Source organism: Choristoneura fumiferana, chromosome 17 (genome assembly GCF_025370935.1).
Source record: "Choristoneura fumiferana chromosome 17, NRCan_CFum_1, whole genome shotgun sequence".
In the NCBI taxonomy this organism is placed as follows: domain Eukaryota; kingdom Metazoa; phylum Arthropoda; class Insecta; order Lepidoptera; family Tortricidae; genus Choristoneura; species Choristoneura fumiferana.
In genome coordinates, this window is record NC_133488.1 from 9,353,442 (window position 1) to 9,374,559 (window position 21,118).

Sequence of the window (21,118 nt, forward strand, 5' to 3'; positions counted from 1 at the left end):
TCGAGTTTCGTAGTAGCCCTGATGGGGGTTGAAAAATTTTTTTTTCCTTTATGAGAAAATTAGTAATATCAGTAATGACAGTTAATATTACTAATTTTCTCGATAGAAATATTTGTAACATAATATAGATAACTTCATCAATTAGCTTCAAAGAAACTAAAGTTTCCCAATAGAGCAGCACAGTACTCATACTCACGCCAAGCAAAGACTACCCTATATAAAAATGTACTCTGTGGGCTCGACCGCGGCTATGTACAGCATGGATGGATATATCAAATGTCAATGTCACAAACTATATACAAATAGTGTTGCCAATTCAGCGACTTTGTCGCTAGAATAACGACTTTTACTTAAGTCTTAGCACCAAAAAAAAGGTTTTGACGACAAAAATGATTTAGCGACTTATCTAGATAAGACTTTTGAAATACAAATTTAAACAGTTCCAGGACCAATAATGGACACATTTTTTATCAACTCGACGACAACGAGAATAGGCTAGGAAAAACAAAACTGTTTACTCCGTCAGTTAGCAAAAAATGACGTGGGTACAGTGCTTAGAAGTTTAGAGTGAAGTCACTATATGGTATGATTTTTACCTAATAGTGAATTCACAACCTATACCTATAGGTCATCAAAGTTCCGGAGTGGGGGCAAAGGTTTGTTGATTTTTAATAATTTTATACACCAAAAAATACGTGTCCCATATTTTCCATAATCTAACTGTCGGACTAAATAGAATGATATATTTTTAACCCAGTCGTTATCCCTATTATACAGTGCCATGAGATCTACATGGAAAGCGATAAACGCGCTTGCGCACCAAATTCTATCTAACTTTATTTGATTAAAGCTTCATTCGTTTATACGCTATAGTTTTAGCTATTTAAAAAAAATCTAATCAATTTCAGCGAATTCGAAAATCTTCTAATTTGGTTTTTTTTTTATTGCGCATCCCAACTTTTCAGACCATCAGTGGCCTCTGGCTACTTGTGCCTCTCCCAGACAAAATCCTTGAGTCCGCTCGCTCCTGGTGGAATTATTTTAGCGACTCGAGGTTCTGGGAGTTGGCAGCACTGTATGTAACGTCAAAACAATCTGTAGTGCTGTAGTAGAATTGAGTAGAATAGTATCTCTTATCTTATTAGTAGTTATTAGTCTGTGCAGTAGAATTCGTGTAAAATTATTCGTGTCTCGTAGCCGCTGATTAGTGAAAATATTGAATTATTTACTTTGTGCAAGGCTCGAGTTCGAAAAAACTGGGCCCCAGAAACTTACTTGAAAGAGAAAGGAAAACTTACAATAATGGCCCAAGAACTAAATGAACTCTGTCAATTGCTGTTTCCAAAATCAACGACTGGTAAGAAATTTATTGGATAAACCATCATTACCTTACACATCTCTATTTCATTCCTATAAAGATTGGCTTTCCTTGCAGTGATCTATGACATGACTTCCTTAATATCCTCTCAATGCTTCCTGAAACATTGCGAGTTGCATTATAAATAATTACTATAGGAATATTAACACCAATTGGCATAGTCCTAATTCAAGCAAAGCTTGTACTATGGTTACTTACTAGGCACAGAAATAAAATAAAATATGTTCAAACTTACTAAACATCCAAGACTCGAGAACAAACATTTGTATTATTCATACAAATACATGACATGCCCCAATCAGATATCGAACCCGGGACCTTCATAGTCAGGTTCTCTACCACTTGGCTATATGGTCCTTATTATTAGAGCAGATTTGAAGTAGCAATTACAAGTTTAATATGGATATGACCAACCTGTGCGATTGTTTTTTTTTTTTGTTTGACTGAATGGAAAACGAGCAAGTGGGTCTCCTGATGGTAAGGAATCACCACTGCCCATAAACACCTGCAACACCTTGGTCTTACAGTTATCTTATTACTTACCACAATGCAATCTTATAGATAATTAAATTCAATAAATGTTATTCTTGCAACAAACTATATGTAAAGAAAAATATTTTAATCTAATTAAAGGAATTTTATACAGCTCAAACGTAATAGATCCTATTTATTACTCACTTTTTGATAAAAATAAATACTTAATTGTACCAGTCGTATCCATATTAAACTTGTAATTGCTACTACATCTGCTCTCTAGTCATTATATGGTGCTGTCATATTGTCTACTTTTTTTCAGAAAATGCTGAGTATTTCGGTGATATCACTGATTATATTAAGAAATTGGGGTCACAGAGTTGGGACCACATACAAAAAGAGCCAGAACGGTTGACAGATGAAATGAACCAGTTAACAGAGCAAACTCAGGATTTGGCATTTACAAACTACAAAACATTTGTGGAGACTGCAGAGATATCGAGAACCATAATGAAGGATTTGGGTAATTCTAAGGATTCTTTGTCTAAGTTTTTGGATGCCACGCCTGAGTTTATACTGGAGTGTGAGAATTTCTCACAAATGGCTGGAAATATTGTGAAGGAGAAGAGGTTTGTTTATACTGTTTTTAAAAGTAATGTTTTATTTAATTACCAGAAATATATAAATATATTTTTTTATTAGCCATTTTCTATGTCCCACTGCTGGGCAAACATATTTTATTTGTCATACATAATTTTTTGATGACTGTACTTTTTGTTGACTACACTTGGTTTGTAATCCAAACTACATTTATGTTCATACCAAATTTCAAGTTCATCTAATTTCTAGACATGAGTTGAATATTAGCTTGTTTTTACAATATTTTTTAGTGTATAAAGTAGGTACCTATTATAAGGGAATCTTAATTTGTTCTAAAATTGCCTGAAATAGTTGATCTAACACCTGTTAGTAGGCAATTAGTAGGGTTTGAGAATACTGTTTAAAATTTGATCAAGGTCCAGATTTTTTGTGTGTTAAGATAAAGTATTATTTATTTATATGCAAATTAAGAAGTTATGTATACATATACACTGTACAAAATAAATAGTAGGTAAATTAGTGTGAAAAGTAACATAGACAATTTCCAACCCTTGGCTAACATCTACAAAAGTCATTTCATTGAGTTGTTTTTATACTCTCGCAACAAGATCAGTTTTATATATATATATGTTTTTAATGCAATCTTTCTTGCTGGCTGTACTTGCATTTTGTTGTCAAAACTAATTATCAAATTTCAAGGCAATCTAATCACTAGAAGTGGGTGAAATTGACTTTAAATAAAAGCTTCTAAAATTAGCATGAAATGTGCCGCAAGCTGTAGTTTTACAATGTTTTATGAAGTTGTATCATGATTTTTAATGTTATTATTTCAGTCGGTACAGTTCCATTCGCAACCAAAGTGAGAAATTGCTAGAACTCCTAGAGCTGCCTGCTCTTATGCGTGAGGCTCTTTCATCAGAGGACTATGAGAGTGCTTTGGATATTTTTACATTTATTCGTAACTTGTCTAAGAGGTACTCAGAGATTCCCTTAGTACAGGTATGTGTATGATATAGAAGGCATTTTTTTTTATGGATATTGAGTAACAAACATCTATACTTGGTTTGGATAGGTATTTAACTATTGTATTTTTCACCTATGATGAGTTCTGTGACACTTAAAAAGTTTGAACAGCTGACTTTGACAAGAGCAATTTATTTTCAGGAATTTGTATTTAAAAATCCTCTAAATTAGCAACAATAATATTAACAATAAATATGAAAAAAAAATAGGATGATTAACATAATTATGGCTTTTTGCACAACATAAACATGCGGATCGGAAATGGCGGGAAAACAAACATCTCGCTTTTTATTTTTTTTCCTGCTAATTTGCTGTCACTGCTGTCAATTTTTTTTTTAATTATCGATTAGGCCATTTTTTGTCTTTGATTTGTCAAGGTGGCCAACATAACGCGTCTAATCCGTCTATCAGCAGCTCAACAACTAGCAGACTGCTAGCAAGTGTTTATGAATCATACTTCTTGACAACCGTCTATTAAGCTTAATCAGTCTGCTAAGTAACAGACCGATCAAACCTCAATTAAGGTTTTTTTATGAATAAGGCTGTAAATATATATAGCAATATCAGTGTCCATTAAATAGTCTCCATCGAATACGATAGAAAAATATTTATTTTTCTAAATGACGCAATGTGTGAAACGGAACAGAGTAGTGACGTGACACAACATTATCGGCAAATTCGGCAACTGCCGCGGTGCATTATTCAATAACAATGAACATTTAGATATATTAAATTTTTAAATAAAACTTGCAAGATTTCTGCCGCTGAGAGTCTGCCTTGTATACGAGTTGAGTCTCCATTGCAATTTCTTTGCATTGTATTTTGTTATTATTCATTTCTGTTATTATTGTTGTTGACTTTTGTTACTGTTTCTCGTTAGGTTTGTTGTTATTTTTTGGAAAAATGCCGAAACGGTCTAAAAAGACTGTTTTTAACTCCTAGAGTCGGGAGTTTGTAATTAGTTTGAGGGATTATTTTGAGCGAGCGAGCGAGGGATTATTTTGAAATACACTATTTACTAACAGACATTCATTGCCCCGTAACGCATAATTGCCATAATTAATTTCAGGTAATGCAAAATATTCACAAAAAAAATCTAATTATAAATAAACCCGCGTAGCTCACCCAAAAACTATGAGATTTGACATTTCGGAGACCTCACGCTACACTAGCGCCTCTAGCGGCGAATTCATTCGCGATAGCCCTCATTGCTGGATGGTAATTTGCTGTCACTGCTGTCAATTTTTTTTTTTTAATTATCGATTAGGCCATTTTTTGTCTTTGATTTGTCAAGGTGGCCAACATAACGCGTCTAATCCGTCTATCAGCAGCTCAACAACTAGCAGACTGCTAGCAAGCGTTTATGAATCATACTTCTTGACAACCGTCTAACAAGCTTAATCAGTCTGCTAAGTAACAGACCGATCAAACCTCAATTAAGGATTTTTTATGAATAAGGCTGTAAGATTGTATTACAATGATAGGTAAGTAAAATGTTTAAAATCCTTGAATGTACCAAATCTGGCAGCTGAAGTTTGTTTACATTTAGTTAAATACCTATCCAAACCAAGTATATTCATGAAATCCTAATTTTCGCATATAATAAAGGTATTTTCACATAGCGGTCCCTTTTATCGTATCGGGTTTTTTCCGGCGGTAGCGTACCATTACATTTTTTTCTACGACTTCCATCACACAGACATTTTACAGTATATCAGTAGGTACTGGCGATTCGATATTTTTACCATAACTACCATCTCTCTTACTCTCTTATTAAATACTATTAGCGTGAGCGGGACGGCACGATACGAAGTTTGAATTTCAAACTATTGTAGTATACCTACACTTAAGGCAGGGGTTGGAAACTCCGCAGTTTAGGTACGTTCGGCCGGAGAGCCTAATCATTAGGCGCACGGCAGCGGTTGCCGCTCGGCTCGCACGCTGGACGCGTCGCGCGCGCTTTGTGTATGAACGACTTCGAAACGATATAATTCGTATAAGTTATTTTGTTGTGTTTACGGATGTATAAATAAAAATAAGACAAAGGAATCGGAATTATCATTTTTTAACATTCCGAAAGATATTGAAAGGTCGTTTACTTTACTTCTCTAATTTCCCAAGTCCCTGCCTAGTAAAAGTTTCGTATGTTTGTAGTTATCTAGTGATAATAATTAATTGGTTGGTCAGAAATAATATTAAAACATGGTTTCGCCAATACGGAAATCTATAGTAGGCAAAGGCAAAGGTAAGGTAGGTAAGGTAGTAGGTAGGTAGGGTAAGGTAGATAAGTAAGTTATCATTGTCATGCTTTGTTGTCATGTAGGTTTAAGTATATTTATTTACTTATTTATTTATTAAAAGGTAGTTTATTGAATCCATATTAAACACCGACTGTTATTTTTATTCATCGGCGAGTGGGAACCTGTGCTCTTGGCGCCAAACCGGTTTCGAGTCAACGGTGCCCAACGGAATATGAACGCTCGTGTAACATGATAAGTTTCAATTTCGCGTGCAAGCCGTAAGAGTGGGCAACGATTTATACCTATACTTGACTTTTGTTCGAGAGAGTCCCTTCTGTGCGGTAGTACTATTAGTTATTCTGTGCTTAAGGCCTGCAATGTGTGTAAACTCACTCATACAAATAGCTACCCACACCATCGTTGAATAAATATCAATACTATTGTGAACATACCCTAAGCTAAGATTGAATGAAATATTTAACTTGAACAAAAAATACTTATTGTTTTTTTTTCCTTTACAGAATACAACTTCTGAGATAATGACACTTTGGTTTGAAACCCTTTACCATCTGTTCAATCAACTTCGATACGACTTACCATTACCACAGTGCTTGCAGGTATTTTAAAGTGATATTAACTCATAATTCTCAATAGGCTTTTGCCATAAAAAGTCATTTATGTCTGTCACCTACATCCAGCATAAATACGAAGTTTATTCATATTTATAATGAATTGTTTTGTAGATTCTTGGCTACCTCCGGAGAGCAAACACTGTCTACAGATCAACCGATGATGAACAGAGTAGATATACAGGAAGCAAATCCAGTAATTCTGATGGTCTGCATTTACATTTCCTAAAGGCGAGGAATGCGTGGTTTGAAAAGGCATTGGAGGATGCCAAAAATACAGAATGTAAGTGATGGTCTGTCGGGGTCACTGACTGGTTAGGAAAGAGAAATGCTTTATATCGGCGGCAAAAACTAGCGTAGTAACAGCAGTATTGCCCGTAGTACGTAACAGCGATGACCGTTATTGCATAGAAATACAAAATAAGGAACCTATCGTTGCGACTGAGTGATACACGTGGCAAGCGTAAGCGCTGACTGTGACTGACGTGCGCGACTGTCACAAAAATTAACGGTCAGTGCTGCTTACGTGCCGTGTGCTGTAAGTACCTACTTTGACTGCCATGTAACATCATAACAAAACTTTACATAAGTTATGTATGTAGTATGTGGGTCTTAATTTTCGGTGTATTTTTTTTTGCTTACAGCCAGCGAAAGACTATTAAGAAGAATAGTGGAGCTACACAGAATCCATCTGTTCAATGTCCTCACACAACACAAGTCAATATTTCTGCCGGACGCCCACGAATCCAGGGTTAGGGAAGACGAGTTGAATGGAACAAGTGCCCTCTCTTGTTGGTTAAAACAAAAGGTAAAGTACGTTATAGATCCTTAATTGTCAAGTATACAGCTCGATAAGATGCAAGTGTTACGAAAATGTCTATGGCTATTGGAAGAACAAATGTTAGCTGCTATGTAAACTCTAGCCAACAAGACGAGATATTGTAATGTCATGAAACAGAAAAAAGGAGTGAAATGGTAATGATGACGTATCAGACAAAGATGAAGTATATCTTGTCTCGTTGGCTTTAATTCATGAGCCACCATGGAACCTTTTCAAAGGAAAAGTCATTACGATTTTCCTTGTTAATTAATGCGATGTCATTATGACGTTTACTGTGAAATGGTTTCATGGTGGCTCATGAATTAAAGTGTAACTATAATACGACTCTAACCTATAATAAGACTAATTAAAGTTTTCTTTCAGGTTGAAATATTGGCCTACATTTTAAATCAAGACCTTCAAAGCGAGGACGAGTCTAACTTTGAATCTTTATTCAACCAGTGCATGTATCTCTGTCTGTCTTTTGGACGTGTTGGTGCAGACATGAGATGCACTCTGACTCCATTGTTTCGTAACAATCTCCTTTCTCAATTCCACAAAGGGCTCGAAAAGGCCGATACTCACTTTGAAAACCAGATAAGGTTGTACAAAGTGCCAACTATAAAGAATGTGCCGCGACCCATTAATGAAAACACTTCATCTGGACCTCCAGAGAGTCTATTGGACTATTATCCTTTGGCAGAATATTGTAATGGGATGTTGATCGTCCTTAATATGCTGAGGGTGACAGCCCCCTTGAATATAGTCAAAGAAGTCTATAATGCATACAGAAACTCCTTCAATAAAGCTGTTCAAGTATTGATGACATACTATCAGAGAGAGCAACAAGCCTTTACCGACGTTGAGAGACAAAATTTCGTTTCGTTTTGCGTTTGTTTCATGGAGGATTTTGTGCCGTACATTTCGAAATGTCTGTCCTTGTCTTTCCCATCAACTCAAATATCAGAACTGCTTGGCGTTACTCTAACTGTTTTACAAGAGAGCAAGATTCTACACATCGACCAAATCGCAATATGCGAGCCCCTAAACAGCATTATTGGACTGGTTAATTAAATTATAATAAAATATGTATTAAACATTAATAATTTAAAATAATTAATTGAATCAGGCGTTACCTACTTTGAGGAGGTCTATAATAAATTAATAATTTTAATAAGGACAAGAAAATAAAATTATCTGGATTAATAGAAAAAGCTTTTAATTTGAAAAAAATAATTATTCCATACATGCTTATGTAATAAAAATAATAATAAATGCTTGTAAGGCACTGCCTTTAACAATTACTTAAACAACTATTTCACTTTTACAAACAATATAGGATATAGGAATGTTTGAAATCTAAACTTAAAGCTTTACGATTTGAGGGGAGTGAACCTTATTTTCTTCACCCTTGACTTTCCCTCTTCGTTTCTAGATACCTCATAGTAATGCGAGACTTTGTCAACATTAGCTAGAGACTCTATAAATTCTTTGTCGTGTGTAATAATAATGAACATAAAGTTATTTTGCGACATTCGCTCCTGCACTATTTCACCAAGAGCTGTGCATAGGCTCCTGACATTTTCTTGGTCCAAATTAGTCGTAGGCTCGTCCAATGCCAATATACCGAATCTGAAAAACAGGATTATTTAGATTAATTTTAAATAACTACGCAAAACAACTTGAAATCCGAATTTTAATGCTTTAGTGCCTTATTTATTTCGTTCCAATAAAATACCGAATAAAAAATCAATCTGATACATCCGTTGCTTCCATTAGATTTATTCAATGATGAACATAAATAGTGCCCCAAACGTTACATTGTGCAAGTGCATATAGCGCGCCATTTCAACCGCCGTTTATATCCATGAAGTCGTAGTAAGGTATCAACCGTTACGTTTAGTTTTATGTCATCCATCATTTAGTTATGCTTTATAAAACACGAATCATTAAAAAAAAAACTATATCATAAACTTTTTTATTCGTGGTTGTTGCGAGCCTGGTTGTCTTCTTCTTCTTCTTAGAAAAATATTTTACTTTGTGCACTAGAGCATATAGTCATTTTATGTCATAAAGATCCAGAATAAGGCTCCGTTTGCACCAAAGATGTGCGAGGATGTCTTGCGTGGAATGTGTTTTTCATGAACCAATAAAAACGCTTCATTTACATCGCTTCGCTCCGCTCAGCTGTTTCCACTAGAGATGTGCTGTGCGAGGATATGTAAATGAAGCGTTTCTATTGGTTCATGAAAAACACATTCCTCGGAACACATCCTCGCATCTTTGGTGGAAACGCAGCCTAGCTTCGAAATTGTGACCATGACAAGTGAAAAAAAAAGGCTAAAGCAGGCAGGTTTAAATACACAAACTTACCGAGAGCTAAATGTTTCAGCAAGAGCCAATCTTATTATAAGACAAGCCAATACTTTTTGACCGGCGCTGCACCGACCCCTCATATCTATCTCAGCACCATTTTTATTTTGCACAACTCTGAAAAACAAAAATCACATAGGACGTGGCGAAACTATAAATAAGGGTTCCGCTTATGCAATTTAGGCTACGGAACCCTAAAAATGGAAAGTAGACAGTTAAATGATGTTTCTTTCTTGTTAGTCCGTTTTCGCTGGATTATTATTAAGATGCATTCCATTTAGTTTAGATTATATTTTCGCTTTTGCAGTATTTATAATTAGTATTTACAGGAGTTTAGTTTACCTATAATCATATTTACGCCTCTCCATATCGGCAGTCATGCTTCCTTCAGTCTTGATCTCTATGTATTCAATGTCGTTCCCTCTGTAAATTTTCCGCCACATTTCCCTACGACAAATAACAATTCGAATTAAATCTCAATTTCAGTAGAAAAGAACACTCGCTGAAATTAAAGCTTAAAATCGTGCATATTGTGAAATTAGTTATGTTCACATTCATCAGAAGAAAAAAAAAACAATGGCGACTGTCACTAGTGTCATATGTTATATGATGTGATCATATTTTTTGACATTTAAAGCCGTACAAATGACATTCTGGTAAAGGACTTCCTTGGTCAACGTCGCTCGAATACCTACCAAAATTTTACTTCGTACGTACTAATATCTTACTAATATTATAAACGCGAAAGTTTGTATGGATGGATGTTTGTTACTCTTTCATGCAAAAACTACTTAACGGATTTGCATGAAATTTGGCATACAGGTAATGGATTAAAATATATGTAGGTTACTTTATCCCGAAAAAAACTACATACTAATTATGCGCGAGCGAAGCCGCGGGTAAAAGCTAGTTTTGAATAAAGAATTTGGTTGGGGAAGTTCTTGACAAAACTTAAAAAGAGTCATTTGGCAATAACCCTCTTATCGTTTTTTCCCTAACTCTTGCATTTGTTTTACCTTATAATAAGATTAATATTCTCCATTTTTTCTCTATGGAATTCCATAAGACATTTTTCTAGTGCTACAGAATACTCCTTTATGTCCTTGTCTAGCAATTGCGTTACTTTGAGTTCGTAAAACTTTTCTCTGTATTTCTTCTCAACATCCTTATTCTGCGCTTTCTTTAGTTCTTGTCGGTTATATTGGAGTCTTTTCTGTGTTAAAAAAGGTGTCAGTTTTAAACGTGGCATGAAAACAATATATGAATGAAGGAAAAATGTTCAGTTAGGCTGACATTTTAAAAAATTATGCCTAATACTTACACACAAATATTGAGTGAGTCTGTCACTTTGATATTTGCATGTATTTGCCACCCGAACACAAATAAAACACATGTATATTTTCACTTCTCATGTCCGCAATCCTCCTATTTATGCTAAGTCCAGGCGGCATGTTTTTTTATGCTCAAGCACAAAACAGACCTCTCTAGTAAAGTAAAATCTTCGCCAAAGGCTTAAAGCAATCAGGCTCTATACTACGAAGCGCAAAATTTGAACATCGTATCTTACCGTCCAGCTGAGGCTAATTATTTTTATTTAATACGAGTGAGAGGGCCAAAGCCGCCCAGCCTTCAACAGCCACGAATAAAAAAGTGTATAAAACTTGTTTTTTTTTTATACCCCTGACGCAAAAAGAGGGGTGTTATAAGTTTGACTGATATGTGTCTGTGTGTCGGTGGCACCGTAGCTCCTAAACGGGTGGACCAATTTTAATGCGGTTTTGCGGTTAAAATTGGTTCAGCCGTTTTTGAGATATTGAACTTTGAAGTGACAAAGTCGGGGGTTTCCAACTTTTTGTTGGTTAGGTTATTAATAAATCGTATTTTATATTAATATTTAATACATTAACAAAAATATATAAGATTGGTGTAAAGTAATATTTATCCAGCTAAATATCATCTGAATCCAATATCCAACAGGGACAACTTGCTCACCTTTATTTCATTAAGTTCTCCTTCCGTAGTAGCTTTTTCTCTCAACAATTGCGTATGTTTATTGATCAAAGGGCCCTTTTCTGAGATCATGTTCATATTAACACCACTCATTTTCTCATTGATCTCGGTCAATTCCTTCTCACATGCAGCAATTTCACTTTGGGCACTTCTTAATTTAAGATTGTCATCCAAATCTCTTTCGTATATCTATAAAGTAAAATAGGTTAAGTTACCAATCTAACGTTTTGAGAAAGACAAAATCTGAAATCAAAACTTAGTTTAAAAAATAAATAAAAGCTTGTAACAATAACAGTTTTTATTGATTTATGGTTATTTACATTAATATTATGTGGTGTATACCGTGACTAACTATAATGATATATCGGGAGCTTGTTAACGGTAATCAGTCTACATCCCGTAACAAATATATTTAGTTTAATTATCAATTTTAACCTTACTTTGTGTGATCTCAACCAACAAAAACAAAAGGCTGCACAGATTTTAGGAACTCACCTCTTGCTTTGCAATTTCATCTTTCAAAGAGTCGATTCTCTTCGTTAGTGCATTTCTATCAATCATAATCTGTTTTTGTTGCTCCATCAATCGGTCGTTAGCTAATTTAATTTTCTCCATTTCACCAGGAACATTTTTATTTTCATGATTTTTAATCTCGACAAGTATTGCTTTGACCTTATCAAAAGCATTAATTATTTTCGTTATAAAGCTTCTCTTAGCGTCAATAGCATCCCTGAAAGTTTAAAAGAAGATTATCGCTTTTGTAAGTATTTTATTGAATTATAATTTGTTTGCTCAAATAGTTTGTATGGGTAGCCATCACAAATACTGCCGTCTCATTTAGAAATAGGTTAGAAAGAGACTACTATACTCTAGCACACACTACTTAATTGAATAATCTGTAAAAAAGAATCCGTAAAAATACAAATGCATGTAACAAAAATGTAGAATATAATTTACCTATTTTTCTTAACAATATCAGTCTTAGCGTTTTCTTTTTCTCTTAATTCGGTTTTAAGAGCTCCCGTGGATTCCTGGAGTTCCTTCAGTTCTAACATAAACTTGTCTCTGTTTAATTCCAACTGCTTCATTGACTCTTGCAAATTATGCAACTCTTGTACCTAAAAGATGTTTGATTTCAGAATTAGTCGTATAAGCAAATGAAGGAAATAATCTACTACTACTTTGCAAAGATTTGTCATAGAATATAGTATAATATTAGGTACTAAGGCAGCAACTCGAGGCAAGGATCATGTTATGGTCAAGGCGTGTAGCGTGCCAGTAAGCTTTTGAGCTTATACATAAAACAAAGTTATTGTAACTCAATGCTTGGTGTCTTTTTACCTTCTTCTGAACGTTGAGATATTCCTCCTTTAATTTATTTTTACTTTCGGCCTTTGCTTGCAGCTTCTTGGTATGCGCATTGAATTTGTTTTGTGCAGCCTTAACTCGAGTCCGTAAAGTGCTGATCTTCTGGCGAAAGTCGGTCTGCTTCGCTGTAGCCTCATCTAATGTAAGGTCTGATTCGAACCCAGAGCATTGAGATTTAATCGCTTCTAACTGTAATTTGAAGATAGTCAATTGATTAAAATAAGTAGTTGTGTTCATATAAGCAAATCATTTTTTTCTTTTGTGAAAAATGCAATCGACGCATAACATATTGATATAGAGATCGCTCGAGAAATATTTAGAGAAGTATTGTACTGTAACCAGGCGCGGCTCACTCCGCGATTTTATTTTCCGCTACAAGTAAATGTCTCGGGCCCCCTAGAGTGTGCTATTCCACTACACGTGCCGCGTGCGAGTCCGAGATGAGTCGAATACGAGTTATGCGATGGACAGAGAAGCATACAGTAGGCATGATTCTTATGCCTAAACGTCACTTTTGTACAGCAGTGAGGCTTCTGTATTTGTACTATTACTTACTGTACTGTACTGTTACTTATTATGTGCTGTATGTATTGAGATACAAGAAAGTATATTACGTTTTTGGTGATATTGTTGATTTCCTGGATCATTTGATCCATCAGAGGCATGTGGCCAGCGATCTGTTTGGCAGTTTGCAGCTTCTGTTCTGGTTCCATCAGCGACATAGACAGCTCATCCCCTGCCTCTGTTAATGTTGATATTTGCTGAAAAGCGAAAACGTTTCTGTTGTTTAATTTCTTATTTAACTTTAACATTGAGTTAGCTTTAAAGACACGTACTGGTGGAGAGATCTATTGCTTCACAAGATCTGGGAATGAAAATCGAAACACTTAAATAAAACCAATTTACGGTTTTGGGACGCATTGTAGATAGAAAGAAATCGAAATAATAATATGTATATACTAACATAAAAAAAGGCAGAATTTCGATTGTTTAATCATGTACTCCTAAAAAAAAGTTTTTACCAATAAAAAGTTTCGCTATCCCTGAACTGCTGACTACAAAGTCATGAAAATGAGTTAAATTTAGCGACTATACATAAGTTTGCATAGTTTTTAAATAAAACATACCTTATCAACATCACTCAATCTTTTCTCCAACTGCGGTATTTCTTTCTCCTTTAGTGATTGAATTTTTTCATTTAATGTTTTCATGCTAAGCAGTTCATCCTTCTTTGCAGATGCTCTTTGTAATTCTTCCGTTACCTTCTCCAATCTTGCGGGGATATTCATGACCTGAGTAGTTAGTTGATCATCTAAGTCTGTTATCTAAAACATAGAGAAAAATATTTTATAAGAAGTTCACTATGTTAAATAAAAGGTAAAAAATTAATTTTACTTACATCAGACTCTAAATCAAATCCACGATTGCAGAGAGGGCAGCAGTTGTTTTCCTTGAGTTGTCTTTTGTATTTAGCGTTGATAAATATAGTGGAATTCGCTATATTTTGTTCTTCCTGTAAATAACATTCTTAAGAAACTAAATTTTTTAAGTTACTATTACTATCTTTAAAGTTATAATTCATCATCATCATCATCATCATATAAATAAAAATTAATCGTAAAATATGTTGCTAAGTGCAAAACTCGGGAATGGCTGGACCGATTTCGCTAATTCTTTTTTTGTTGTGTTTGTTATTGTTAGGAGGTTTTTATGAAAGAAAAAAACAACAACGAAAATTACAACGGGGGCGAATATGACGCCGCCTTTCTTTTACTAGCGGCGTATAAAAAAAAAAAAAAAAAAAAAAAAAAAGTAGAAGAACAAACAAACCTGTAATTTTTCGACAGTAGCATTGACCTTAGCTAGCGTAGCCTCGTACGACTGAGTGCCACACGCCTTGTACATCTGATCTTCTGCTTTAGTCAGTTCGCTGCGTCGCTCGTTGAGCATTTCACGAACATGTTTCCTTTCTGCTTCTTGGCTTGTAATCTGATTAAAAGCACATGATAAAAAGATACCAGGACTAATAAACTGCATCATATATTAAACTTTCAAGTATAAAATTAGTTGTTAACTGTTCTACAGAACAGGTATATCCGAGAACGCTACAAACGGACTGTCTTTAAAATCATGAATGATTGGACGTTTACTAGACAAACATGCCAATCTTTGCTTATCAGAAGGAGTCATTGATGAATAAAACATCAGTGACTGAACTAAAACAAAAGACAATCGGATTTTTACCTCCAAATGAGTTTCTTTCAATTTCTGCTTCATTGATTCTACCTCGGTTGACACTTCAGAATCGTATCTATTGACAGACTTGGCGAAATCCTTCTCAGGCATACGACCAAGTAGCTCTGTGATAGCAGACCTGTGCTTATTCTTTAATAAAATCAGCTGTTTATCCTTCTGTTTCAATGATTCTTCGACTATGTCCCGCTCTTTTAACTTTGCGCTTTGCTTTTGCAATTTAGTTACCTAAAAATGGAATATTGAATAATATTATATTTATGAAATACAACCAATTATCTTGCTAATAACTTTGTACCGATTTACCTTTAAATTTAGTTGTTCAAGTTCATTTTCATATTGCTCAATAACTTTTTCATCATCATTAATTTCCTTTTGACATTCTTCTGTATTTAATTCTTTATGCGTTTCTTCATATTCACTGTAAATATTAATGATTAATAATTTTGAAACATTGCACGAATTTCTCATCCTTTAAGTAAAATGAAAATAGAAAAATTTATTCGAGACACAAAATATCACTTGACAAAACGAAAAAGTAAAACTATGTGCCCGAAATAGTGCCGCCTCGGTATAAATGCAGACTCCTCGGATGGAGTCAGCGCTACAGTGCTGGGGGCCTACCATAATCTTTTCATAAACGATCCAAACGCAGAGCAGTTCAATTTAGGCACCCAAACTGAATCGTCGAAAAAGATACCACGACGTTTATTTCTCAGAGCTGAGTCTCAATGGTTTACAAGTGAATGAAAGACCGATATTGTCTCTGGTCCGAAACTGAAACGCTAAGTCGCGAAAGGGATGCCGCTATATGCAAACCAAATATTGTATACTAAAACCTCTTTATTTTGGAAAACCATAACTCTATGTCATTCCGTGTTCTTAGCAACCGTTGTGTTGATTACAAATAAAATGTTTATGCTGTCACTAATCCACGAGTCTCTTTTCTCACTGAAAAATTAGTTTTATCAATGAGGAGTTAAGAAGCACAATGTCGTGAAACCTATGAAAAGTTATAAAACTTGAATAAAAGTTTAAAAGTTCTTGAAATTTAAAAATATTCCAAGTTAAACACTTAAAATTCCAAAAGAATTGACAGAATTAGTAACTTATACTGAATCGCTATATTTGACACTGAAGCGATTCAATTCTCACTCAAGTTAAGCGTCATGGTACGAAAACCGCTTGAAGTGAGTGAATGAAAATGTCTGTATCGCTGTTGCTGAACCGTGCTTGAACTGAATCGCAAAAGTAACGTCGTGGTACGAAATAGCGATGCAGTTCAGTTTAGAGCCTAAACTGAATCCTATTAAGAGAGTGTGGTAGGCCCCTGGTCTTCCGGCGAAACCATTTAAATATTTATTCAAAATTTACATCCTTATTTGAAGTAATTTAAACTTTCAGTGTTAATTTCAATTGCAATATCTACACAGATTTGTCTCCTTTCTTTTAAAAATACAGAACTTACTTACTCCTCAGCATTTTTGACTTTTTGTTCCAATTCTTGCAGTCTCAACTTAGATTGATTAGCATTTTTGATTTCTTTTTCTGTTTTAACAATATCATTCTTCACAGTCATGATATCTGCTTCTTTATTGGATATTTTTTGTTCATGGCGGGACTAAAAAAAAAAAATAGATCAGGGCCCGCAATTAAATGACACCACTAGCGCAACTTTGAACCAACTTCCTGTAGTAAAAAAACAGATTTAATAATAATACATACTAAAGCCTCAATACTGGCATTGACTAGTGATTGAAGTTTGTTCTCCTCTGCATCAGCCATAGATTTAAGAGATTCCAAGTCCTTCTGCAGTACTTTTATCCTTTCCTTTACAGAGTTTATCAGTGTATCAGCCTCTTCATTAGTTTCTATCTGTGCAACTTCAATTTCTGCAACATTAAAATGAAAATTAGTAAAACTATTATTTTTAAGGTAAAGCAGAGCTAGTAGTAATTGTAAATTGTGCTTGATCCCAGCAGCCCTGCAATATAATGTAATTTGCACAAATTTTCAATTAAATTGTCTATTTACACATATAGAGCTTTAGGTTGTAGGTACATTTTCGTACCAGCTAATTTTGCAGTTTCTAGAACCATGTTATTCTTCTCTTCTATACGATCTTGGTTCTGGCCTTCTAGCACTATTAATTTGTTAAACTTTGCTTCATTTGCTTGCTTTTGATTGGCAATTCTTTCCTCATCTGTATTGAATGAAGAGTTTCTTTTGTATGACTCTGCGAGTTCCTTTTGTTTTGCTTTAACAGTTGTTCCATAGTTATCTAAAATAAAAAAAATATGGGTCAGACTTGTACAAGTATGATTTAATTCCTCAACAGAATTTATGATGAAACTTTTATTTAACATTTGTTTTGTAGGTTGTTCATACTTATATTTTCCTGCAGTTCTGCAGTGGTTCCTTCAAATATATTTTTGATTGCTTTCTTCAGCACTTGCTCTTGAGTTTGGTTATGTTCTAATCTGTAAAATACAAAAAGACTTTAGTTGGTTTTCTCTAAACATTTCTTAACATCATTTAGAAACATGAAACCATAGCTTCAAACATGACAAATTGAGATGAACAGTTATCTATCAAATTGAGATAGACCTTGTTTTTATTTTCTCTCGCTTTGATTCAAACGCAACTAAATTCTTCTGTAAAGTTTCGATTGCTTTCAGCTTTTCAGTAATGGGGTTCAGCTGTTGTGTAATTTCAGATATTTTTATTTCAGCTTCAGATATGCGGGTCTCATCATTAATGACATTCAGCTTTTTTTTGTCTAGTTCTGCTTTTTGTTCAGTAAGGTATTGTACCTCTTGCTCTAGAAAAAAAAATGTAACCATTGATTATCTACATAAATAAAAATGAACTGTAAAATGTGTTGCTAAGGCCAAAGCTTGGGAACGGCTGGACCGATTTATGCTAATTCTTTTTTTGTTGTGTTTGTTATTGTCAGGAGAAGGTTTTAATGGAAAAAAATATAGAAAAAAAAAACAATGGGGGCGAAGCCACGGGCAACAGCTAGTCTCTAATAATTATATTATTATCATATCACCAATAAAGGTAATTTCTATTGCAAAAATTGCTCTGTGTAATCTAAAAGTTTATTTTGACACCTACCAAGCAGCTTCATAGTTGTCCCAAGCTCTTTTCGGTTTTTCTTTAGGCGATCAAAGCAAGCACTGTATTTATCAGCATCAAATATTTCATCAAACCTTTCTTTGACTTTTTTCCCTTCATCAAGAGGCCAGCTTGCGTCTTCTTGGTGGCAGAATATTACAGAGTTAAGGATAGCTTTTGAAACTCCTGCAAAAAATTTATAAAGTTTGAGAAACTTTTACCTACTACATTAGTAACAATGAATTTAGGCTGAACAAATATAATTTATATTTATATAAATCACATTGTTGAGCTTTAACTGTGCCCGACTAGTTTTATTCTGCAACTTTGTTCCCATAGACGTTATGGCGTAGATTTCTATCTCAATTTAAAAAAAACTTTTCTAGTGCACCTCAATAATTTTCAAGAAGAAGTATCTCTAGCTCCATTCATTTAATGATTAAGGCTTTTATAGATAAAAACAAATGAGGGTTGAATTTACTTACCAAGCTCCTGATGCATAACTGAATCTAAGTCCGCACACCTCGATGAGATATCCTTTACCCTTCCATTTTCGTCAATCACTGATAAGAATGAGTCTAATGTTTTAAATACTGGTTTCTTCTTTGCCATACATGTCACTCTCATTGATCTTGATACCTCTAACTGTTTGTCATTGGCATTCACTATCTGAAATTTAAAGTAAAAAATATGTATTGCGAAATAAGACTATAAACCATTTTTAATATTGATAAAAAAGAGGGGTGTTATAACAATTTTTGAGGTAAAAAACTTATGCACTGTCTCTCTTACATGTTAAGTAGATTCAACATAAATAAGTTGATGTTTTATGTTGTAAAAAAATTATAACAAAATCTAACTGGCTCAAAACAAATACAGGACAATAACTTTGTACCAGTTTGAATTTCATGCCTCAATACTGTTGGGGAACCCTCTTGCTCCATCATCTGTTCCAATACACAGTTCCATTTCAACAAATGGTGCAAGAGCAAATGCACAAGTTACTATGGGGTAATGCAATCAGCAACATGGGAACCCTGTCACAGGCAGACCTTTTAGGCGGGGTTTTCTTTTTATGTTTTTTTTATTATTATAGGTACATTATATTTAGTTAAGGTATCTCAGGTTAGTTCTTTTTGTCTTCTGTTTAACCTGTACATCATCCATTCTCCCAGCCTATATACGTCCCACTGCTGGGCACAGGCCTCCTCTCAGAATGAGAGGGCTTCGGCCGTAGTTCCCACGCGGTCCCAGTGCGGATTGGGAACTTCACACACACTACTGAATTGCTTCGCAGGTTTGTGCAGGTTTCCTCACAATGTTTTCCTTCACCGTAAAGCTCGTGGTAAATTTCAAATTTAATACCGCACCTGTTAACCTGTTAATTTCATGTATTTTGTGTAAAGTAGTGTAGTATGTGTGTTGCCAGTGATGACATGGATCCGAGACATGGTGCTTTACTTTAGGCCTTATAAATAGGCTCAGTTGCTCAGCGAGCTATGGAGAGAGCTATGCTTGAGGTTTCTCTATGGGATCGAATCAGAAATTAGGAAATACGTAGAAGAACAAGGGTCACCAACATAGCCAGCGAATTAGCTTGTTGAAGTGGCAATGGGCAGGCTATATAGCACGGAGAGTGTATGGCCATTGGGGCCGAAAAGTTCTCAAGTGGAGACCGGGGATCGGCAAGGGCAGCATAGGACATCCACCAACAAGATGGACGTATGACCTGGTAAAAGCTGCGGGTTGCGGGCAGCCCGCTGCCAACCGAAGCAACTGGAGGTCTCTATGTCCAACAGTAGATGTCCTACGGCTGAGATGATGATGTAAAGTAGTAAATCAACTTAGATGTTCCTTCAATATTTAAAGAGTTTCCTTGAATTCCCCAGGGTCCACTTATCAAATCCTGACTTTTGTGAGTAGGACAATTGTAAGTATTCCCATTTCAACAGTAAAAAGAGTAAAAACTTTTCAAATTGGTTCATACATATATGACAGAGTTTCAAGGTAACAAAAAAAAAAACAAAATTGATAACCTCCTCCTCCTTTTCCTCGAGTTGCTTAATAATTTTTAGTTCAACCTTAGTTCCATATGCTTACACTTATAATATGGGTCTTTTATAAAGTTTTTTACTTATACAGTGAAATATTTAGTAAACTAGTCATTTGCCCGGGACTTTATGTGCATAGAATTCATTTAACACTCCCGCAGCAGGAACTACATAATTTTCTGGGATAAAACTATCCTATGTCCTTCCCAGGAACTCAAAACTATCCGATACTAAACTTTATCTAAACCAGTTTAGACGTGATGTGGTAACAAACAAACAGACTTACAAATTTTAGCATTTATAATATGTGTCACATATTTTATAAGGAGTTAAGTTAAAGCATTTTGTGATCATAGCAAAGACTAGTGTAGTTTTTACTTATAGGGGCACGGTAAGGCCGGCAAGTAAAGTTATGCTAACCTCACCTTAAGTTTCACCTGTCCCAGAACTTCGGTTGTTCTATTGACTTTCGTGTCATGAACAAAGCACTCGTTGCGACTGCCCGGTGGCATCTGCCCCGTAATCGCATATCGAATTGATTCAATGATCGTTGTTTTTCCACATCCATTTTGTCCGAGTATAAGAGTCAATGGTTTTTCGAAGGATACCCGCTGTTCGTCATTTTCATCTGGTCCAAAACTGCGGATACCTCGAACAGCTAAGGATTTAATTCCTGCCATCTATAACGCGTAATGTAAATTTGTTTCGCGCCAACAAAAGCACTAAGCAGCATTTAGCAAAACGACTGTCTTGGTGAAAAGAAAGAAAAGCTCGCTCGA

General features: G+C 35.0%; 2 protein-coding genes across 2 annotated transcripts; one reads left to right on the forward strand and one right to left on the reverse strand.

Moving 5' to 3' along the window:
• The first annotated feature begins 992 nt into the window (after window positions 1–992).
• On the forward strand, window positions 993–8,368 carry LOC141437296 (conserved oligomeric Golgi complex subunit 8-like). The gene is made up of 7 exons (XM_074100569.1): window positions 993–1,357; window positions 2,175–2,481; window positions 3,286–3,451; window positions 6,237–6,332; window positions 6,459–6,627; window positions 6,989–7,152; window positions 7,549–8,368. The coding sequence occupies exons 1-7, from the start codon at window positions 1,303–1,305 to the stop codon at window positions 8,236–8,238; spliced, it is 1,647 nt and encodes a 548-aa protein (XP_073956670.1). The 5' UTR covers window positions 993–1,302; the 3' UTR covers window positions 8,239–8,368.
• Window positions 8,367–21,109, reverse strand: LOC141437294 (DNA repair protein RAD50-like; the record flags this gene model as incomplete). Its single annotated transcript, XM_074100565.1, is given in 22 exon segments — window positions 8,367–8,796; window positions 9,538–9,654; window positions 9,880–9,984; window positions 10,554–10,750; window positions 11,530–11,736; window positions 12,043–12,277; window positions 12,505–12,665; window positions 12,889–13,104; window positions 13,530–13,676; window positions 14,043–14,240; window positions 14,315–14,428; window positions 14,746–14,904; window positions 15,160–15,396; window positions 15,475–15,589; window positions 16,641–16,789; window positions 16,894–17,060; window positions 17,240–17,449; window positions 17,557–17,648; window positions 17,776–17,989; window positions 18,289–18,474; window positions 18,774–18,957; window positions 20,765–21,109. Coding segments are annotated over 22 exon segments (3,924 nt in total). The 3' UTR covers window positions 8,367–8,537.
• Between the last annotated feature and the right edge of the window lie 9 nt (window positions 21,110–21,118).